The 7,370-nt window shown below is 38.0% G+C and overlaps 2 protein-coding genes across 6 annotated transcripts in view; one reads left to right on the top strand and one right to left on the bottom strand.

Annotated features, from left to right (window-relative positions):
• Positions 1–49: 49 nt before the first annotated feature.
• On the top strand, positions 50–2,168 carry LOC135348987 (tolloid-like protein 1). The gene is made up of 3 exons (XM_064547423.1): positions 50–530; positions 717–1,109; positions 1,596–2,168. Exons 1-3 carry the CDS (start codon positions 209–211, stop codon positions 1,994–1,996), a joined length of 1,116 nt encoding a protein of 371 aa, XP_064403493.1. The 5' UTR covers positions 50–208; the 3' UTR covers positions 1,997–2,168.
• Positions 2,169–2,658: 490 nt separating this feature from the next.
• The window catches only part of LOC135348965 (probable methyltransferase TARBP1), a 69,386-nt gene continuing 64,674 nt past the window's right edge, over positions 2,659–7,370 (bottom strand). For 2 of the 5 annotated variants that reach the window (XM_064547373.1, XM_064547376.1), the window contains 7 exons: positions 7,052–7,239; positions 6,254–6,335; positions 4,938–5,138; positions 4,109–4,328; positions 3,602–3,726; positions 3,415–3,551; positions 2,662–2,981 (listed from right to left, as the gene is read on the bottom strand). In XM_064547373.1, the coding sequence (XP_064403443.1) occupies positions 2,825–2,981; positions 3,415–3,551; positions 3,602–3,726; positions 4,109–4,328; positions 4,938–5,138; positions 6,254–6,335; positions 7,052–7,239 (1,110 nt within the window). In that variant the 3' untranslated portion in view covers positions 2,662–2,824. Of the gene's footprint in view, positions 2,982–3,414; positions 3,552–3,601; positions 3,727–4,108; positions 4,329–4,937; positions 5,139–6,253; positions 6,336–7,051; positions 7,240–7,370 lie in introns of those variants that run through there. The other 3 variants (XM_064547375.1, XM_064547374.1, XR_010398832.1) reach the window with 3 other exon arrangements.

Genomic DNA, 7,370 nt, shown 5'->3' with positions numbered 1-7,370 from the left:
CCTGCATACACTACCTTGCGCAGCCTTAAAATTGCATGTCATAGTTTGTTTGTACGAAACACATGTACTGCCTAAAAAGTCTGCAGCATGTAAACAATGGTTTGTTATATAAAAAGAAGAAATTTCCAGTGGTAGGTACATCACCAGCTCAGTCAGCTCAGTCAACTGTTACAACCTGAAGAAGATCAGTTTGCATAATTTCAAGATCATGACAACAAGCATGCAGCTATATACCTTTGAACTGCTACTTGCAGTACTACTATTCACTGCCATCCCAGTAAGCAGCCAAGTGGAAGGGTCTCCCGAACAAACATGCTTCAGATGGAGAGGAGATTTCAGAAACTGCATGTGTGGTCAAATGAGACGAGACAGTGAGGTGCACTGTCATGATGACAAAACCTACTACCAACCAATTCTATCTCAAGACTTACGAGCATGCCCCTTTAGGTGTGAAAATGGTGGCATTTTCAATCACCAAAAAAAGCGATGCGATTGTCCTGAAGGATTTTTCGGCCTCTGCTGCAATACAGGTAAGCAGAAGTGTACACTCTCTATAAGACTAGATCTAGCTATATCGCATTTGAAAAGTAAAACCTATGCAAGAGAAAGGCATGTACAATTCCAGAACTCATTATATGTATTAGAACCAAATGAAATGAATGTAGTTACGCATGTGAAATTGGAGTCAAAATTAATGTATATACGCTCGTCAACAGAATCTCGATACGGCATATGTGGCGAAGTACTACTGAAAGCTGAAGGTGTGATACGATCCATTGGATTCCCCTCTCCTTACCCCTCAGACCAGAGGTGTGTCTGGAAAATAATCACCGACCCTGAACGAAGAATCGCTCTGAGTGTTAAAGATAACGCCTTTGACATTGAGCAAGGTTCAGATTATCGCAGTTGCAGCCACGACAAGCTGGACATTTTTGACAGCGAGAATAGAGATGGACTGAAAATTGGATCGTTTTGTGGAAAAGGGATGAGGAAGCTCGAAACAGTATACAGCACCCAAAACCATTTGTACATAGAATTTGTGTCTGAAACATCAGATAAGAATCAAACTAAAGAAGGATTCGAACTTCATTACACCACCTTTCTTGAAGGTATGTCCATGCAATATCAATTGATAGTTGGTATATAAGTGATCATAAATGGGCGAGACTATTATAATAGCATGCTGTATTGATATAGAACGAGGAATTACACTATTTTGTCTAAGGGATGCTATTCAATGTACCTGGAATGCTCTCCATCTACACACCTGCTTGATCATGCATGATTGTACTATGCACGCATATTCACATGCACTTTGAGCATTGCTATATACATATAAGCCATGTCCCTCACTGCATGTCCTTAGGTCCTTACACTTATATAGAATCTCGAGTCAAATAAATCTGTTCATTATAACTATAGTAACATATATATCTAGCATGGCTTGTATTGTGCATGTACTTTAAGTGGCAGCAATTAATCATTGGAGTGAGCCACAACACAAAAAAGGGCAGCACCCACCTTTCGAATATTCCCAAGCTTTAACATAAACAAAGGTCAGTCTTTAACTTTCATTTCCTTTCACACCTATACAGGCAAAAAATGCGGACCAAGAACACACTACAACTTGGAAACAGGAATAATCACTTCTCCAAACTACCCAGTTAATTATAAAGAACAAGACAAGTGTGAATATGAGATTCAAGCTCTCCCCGATCATGACATCCAAGTAACAATTCTTGAGATAAACATGCCAGCACGGGCAGACTGCTCAGTTGGAGATAAAATTACATTATCGAAAAAAGGAAACGATCCAGAGATGGCAAAAGAAGTGTTAACGATGTTTTGCGGCACTGAGCCACACCCAAGTTTCACAGTAAAAAATCCCAGTAGTGTAATTCTAGAATTCACTTCTGACAGCAGGGTAGGAGGTACATTCAAATTGAGATACAACCAAATACCATCAGCAGCCTCAACAATAGAAGTAATAACATAATCAACTTATAATCACTCCTTTTTATCCTCATTTTTGAATCACTCCGCATACACCGCTGTGCAGTGCAATGCAGAGAACTTTGAAATGGCTCATTTTTCACTATAGATATTGAATTACCCAATCCTCCCATACATGCCATATATTAATGTTGAATTATTATCATGCTATTTCATTGCAATAATGTGAAGCTCAATGCTAATGCTACAGAATGATACATCCCATAAAACAAAATTTATAGACAAACTACAGTATGATTAGTATTAAAACCACCTTAGTTATTCACATGAGCATATGGGAACAGTACTCATGCAGAGACTGCATAATTATTGTTGGCAATGAAAAGTGCAAATTCTTGCTATAATACTTGAACATTAATTTTGTCAAAGAGGATGACCTGTCTATCAGCCTTTGACATTTATCTAATAACTGTTCTATTAATGTTTATCACTTAAAGTACTGAATTACCAGTGACCACCAATAAACAATAATACTAATTCTTCTCATAATTATATCAATTATTATGCATGCACTTAGTTAGCGTTGCCAAAAGACCAATTCACACAAAAATTATTTATGTTTATAGTGTTTTTAGTTATGTAATAGTTTTAACATGTGGGATTGTACATGGTGTATATTTCACTGAAGCACGAGGGTGGCTATAATTATAGACGATTCAATTTGCTAGGAAACCATGCATGCAGGTATTCATTTAAAACTGAGTATCATGTATAATTATGTTTGAAAATAATACAGGTTATATTATAAGTAGAACTGCATGTATGGCAGTATTAGAGCACTAATAATTTTAGTCAGATAATTAACTCATTGTTAGCTTGGCTGCATGGAGTGTTGCTTGGCGTATTCCCATACGAGCAATGCTCCACTCACATGCACATTCAGTGACCGCACTACACCAAGTTGAGGGATCTCCACACAGTCATCCAGCAAGTGGATAAGGTCAACTGGTATGCCCTCCCTCTCATTCCTGGAGTATAGAAAGCAATAGTGCCCTATAGTTTAATATGCCAGTAATCTGATTTCCTGCATACATAATTCTAGTGTGTGCACAGAAAAATTAGTGGGTGGAATAAATTAATGGAGCTACTGAAATTCAATATCGTAAATAGCGGGTAATATTTTGTTGTCCAAACTTTTCATACAAATCGTAATCTAAATAATTATACGCACAGCTCAGAATGGTGACGTAGAAACAATTTCACAGTTATAATTTGTTTTACTTTATAACACAAAAACATCCACCTACGAAAATAACCGTCAATACGGTAACTGCCATGAAGACAGCTACTATATACGTATAGGTCAAAAAGTGTTGAAAATGAATTCACTCCGTTTTAATGGACCTCCTAGTGGATAGACTAAACTATTATGTTATGATAAAACATCCTTGGATGACTCACCCGAGCAAAAGAACTGTTTTTCTCTTAAACGAGTACTCAGTTAGTGGTTTACTCTGAGCAGTCTGCTCTGCTCCTACGAGAGTGTAACCATTGTTTTGCATGGTTAGAAGATACTTCTTCAAAGCATTCAACCGGACCTGAGGAAATTACAATAAGTATATTCAAATAATCATATACACGAAAGAACCTCTGTAATCGTGATCCATTTGTCAGAAGTAACACTGAGTGATTGAAAAAGCACATCTCCAAGAATTTTCGCATTGTCAATTACAAGCTCCGAGACTCCAAAAATTTCACAGGTACGGCATAGACCTGCATGCACATAATTATCAGGATGCATTAAACAAGGTGAATGATATCCTAAAGCACATGTGCATGCATGCATGTGTACACGCATGCATGGTGGTGTGAACTAACATTTGTCAACAAAGCAAAACAAAGGCTTGGTCAAATTCGATGACCAAGGACTGCTTGTTATACAACAATGTATTGCCAATGTTCAGACTTTACTATTTTATCAACAAAATGCAAATCAAGACTTTCAATTTGATCGAGTGAAACAGTAAAAATTTAACAGTGCAACCATAGGTGCATGCATACGTTGAATCCACACAACGGCATTGTTTGAACACAAAGGCAACATGATGCAATTAGACTCAGTAATATTGACAAAGCACCTCATGCATGCACTGACCTCCTATGTTTGGAACTTTGCTTAGAAGAGTGGTCACTAGAATTAGCCCACTAATATCTCCTTTGTCTTGCTGACCAGCTAAAGACAGACCAGAGAGAGAGTTTGGAAAAAGCTCGTTGACAACTGTTGTCGGATTAGACCAAGGAGTGATCTTTTTCTGAATGTCTGAACCGCTTGTTGAGGAGGGTTGGAGTTCTGAGGAGGGGTGTTTGGGTTGCAGCTGCATTAAATAAACAGCATACCGACTATAAGGAAATATTGACAGATCTGAACATACAAACAGAACACATTCTATAATCAATGCATGCAGCAGAGAGACGCCTATTGTTTAAAAACTTAACTGGGTTCAGTTACATAACATGAATCTATAGTATTCCTGAATTTACATGCACAGGTTAATCTAATAATAGTTAGACACTAGTTGATAAGATCTACATGGGAAGTACATGGGAAGTACATGGGAAAAGTGCCTCAGAGCAGGTATAATGGGACTTAGTATACCTGCAAATTTACAGTATACCTAGTATTCCGTTGTCAAGTAATTGTATTGTAGTCAAGCGGTTTGCGCATGCGCACTAGTATCTAAATGAGTTAGACACTGTTTTGTCAGTATCCATGTGATTTAGAAGCCCTCAGCCACTTTAGTACCCTTGCTACGCTCGGGATACTAAATCAGTGCCTTTGGGCTTCCAGTGTCTAACTATTATATATAATTATGAACTCATGAAGCATTATAATGGGGGTCTTAAATGCTATATACGTACACGTTATACTACAGAAACCTACCTAACATCTAACAAGCTAGACACGTCATATAGGCATTGCTAACCTGATATGAAATACTTTTAGTATCACTGCCACATGTTGCAACATTTAGATAGGTACAGGAAGCTTCAAGAAGTTCGTGATTTTTGCAGTGTACTTTGTACTGTAGTTTCCTGGAATCCTTAGCCTCACTTAAAAAATGCTCAGCTGGTATCAGGTCCTCCCTCGGGGCATCACACAGCAACGGTAATGTGTAAAATATGGTCTGTAAGAATGGAAGTTGTCCTTATTAAAGTATATAGGAATTCCTTTTAAAGCAATAACTATGCGCATGGACTCCCACATGGAGTTTTCCTATAATAAAGGTTCTCCACCTAGCACTGATTGACGCCTATAAGGCTGAAGCCCTCATAAACAGCCACCCCTATACATACCTCATGTAATAAAATAAATAAAACAAACTATTGGGTACAATAGTATATGCATGCCTGCACTGCACTGCCACAATACACCATATGTAATGGGTATTGTACATAAATTGATTATACCTAGATCTACACTTATACCAGGTATCCACAATCAAAACATTGTCAATGTGCATGAATTGTAGTAAAGTAGCAATTTTCACCACCTAATGTATACAAAATATGTTTTAGAGTACGTTACTAAGGCATTCTCAGACAGATAATCATGAAGACAATATCGTGGACAGGTATAAATTTCACCCACAACAGAAACTTGACAGCCCTAAATATAATGCGTAATATACCGAAACAGGTACGTACAAAGCAACCACCAAAACGTGTGAATGGTACGAGAACCATTCACAGTTCTTAATTAGTATGTAAGCATAATTGTTTTATTCACATGTGGTACTCTGTGCAATTTCAGGTTAAGAGACAATGAATGATTCATGGGCAACAAAAATGTATATGCATGCATGTAACCAACAGTGTAAAGATCAAGAAGCAACTATCCATGCAACAAGCGTACGGAGATTTAACACAAGCACTTGAGCACCCACATGCAGACGTTCAAGAAGTAATTACTTAACGCATTGTCGAGAGGTGGGGTGAGAGATCGACACAATTTGCCAATTAACCTCTAGTCCTTGTACCTTTGATAATCAACGTATATAAAGTACTTTCAGTAAAGAAAGTATTGGGATCGAAAGACATGACACAAACCAGATTCTATCACTTAACAGACGATACTATAAACATTCACACCTGTGTTAACCGATACTACATATCTTAATGAATCGTTGGAATGTACGCAGTCAGACAAACTGGCGAGATCGTGTCTCGTACTTTCCGTATAGTACTTTGACAATTGAGATACGTACGTACAGCAATGTTCAAAGTGAGAAAATAAGTATACCTGAAGGTTGAGATCACTTAGCGTGTCTACGAAGGTGAAGAAAATGTTTTCCTTCAACTTGTGGGCAAACTTCCCGCAATCCCTGTAAATAACAAAAGAGCAACTGATTGGATTAAATTAAACTTTGTCCATTCAACAAATCCATAAAACTAACTGAAGCTTTACCAAGCTTGTGCAAATGTTTGCAAACATACACCCACCAGACCACAGTCCACTGTTGATTGACGCAATTTCATTTACTTACTACAATTTTATTAATCTAATTATGAAAAATAAAGTTTGTCGCCAAGATTCCGAGGAGGTGCTGTTATTGACACATACATAAGCACTTCAAAAGTTCTTTTTCCAAATATTTAACATTGTCATCATTATTTTGTCATAATGCATACATATGTGATGATTTCATAAACAGCTGAGGAACATTCAACACGGGCTTCAAAGTATGAAGAACGCCTTTAGACATCCTAATGCGCAGATTGCCACAACATTAAGTGCTAACAGCTGCCATAAACAATATCCTTGGAGACACACCTGCCCTGCCACGTAGATTAAAAGCAATGACCAATTAAGGTAGATCTTCTTGAAACTTGCAGACTTATTTGCACACTTTACGTACGTGTAGTTTAGCAATACATTATAATTCCAGCCATTCGTTGCATGTCTCCATAAACAATAAAAATGTGTAATAGTCAACAGTGTTTCAATGGACCTACGTGGCCCTTGCACAGGCCTAGCAGTAATTAGTAGTGGAAGTGAGCAGGGGGACAAGGCTACAACGGACCCAGCTTGTACACTTACCCGTGATCCTGCATAGATAGAATGCTCTCTTCTAGAATACAGAATGTTTCCAGCACGGTTGTGACCTTTGACCTCCTACAGTCGTCCCATATTCGGTAGAGAGCCTGCTGAGAATACATCCTAACAGTGAAATGATGACTAGACACCCACTTCAAGACCACTGGAATCATTCCGTGGTAGTAGTTGCTCTACAAGACAATACAAGAAAACGAGATTACGCAAGAAAACGAGATTACGCAAGAAAACAAGAGTACATACGTAAAGTGCCAATTTTTGCAATTTGTCTCCCCAAAAGCACTCAAATAGCCACAAGGCATCC

This window comes from Halichondria panicea, chromosome 15 (genome assembly GCF_963675165.1).
Source record: "Halichondria panicea chromosome 15, odHalPani1.1, whole genome shotgun sequence".
Lineage (NCBI taxonomy): Eukaryota > Metazoa > Porifera > Demospongiae > Suberitida > Halichondriidae > Halichondria > Halichondria panicea.
This window is presented reverse-complemented; position numbering and strand designations above follow the sequence as displayed.

What these genes read in the sequence shown, in the direction of transcription:
- LOC135348987 (XM_064547423.1), top strand. Translation starts at nt 209, where the DNA reads ATGACAACAAGCATGCAGCTATATACCTTTGAACTGCTACTTGCAGTA. An exon ending in CGGCCTCTGCTGCAATACAG is followed by an intron (nt 531 to 716) that starts GTAAGCAGAAGT and finishes GCTCGTCAACAG; the next exon opens with AATCTCGATACGGCATATGT. An exon ending in TTACACCACCTTTCTTGAAG is followed by an intron (nt 1,110 to 1,595) that starts GTATGTCCATGC and finishes ACACCTATACAG; the next exon opens with GCAAAAAATGCGGACCAAGA.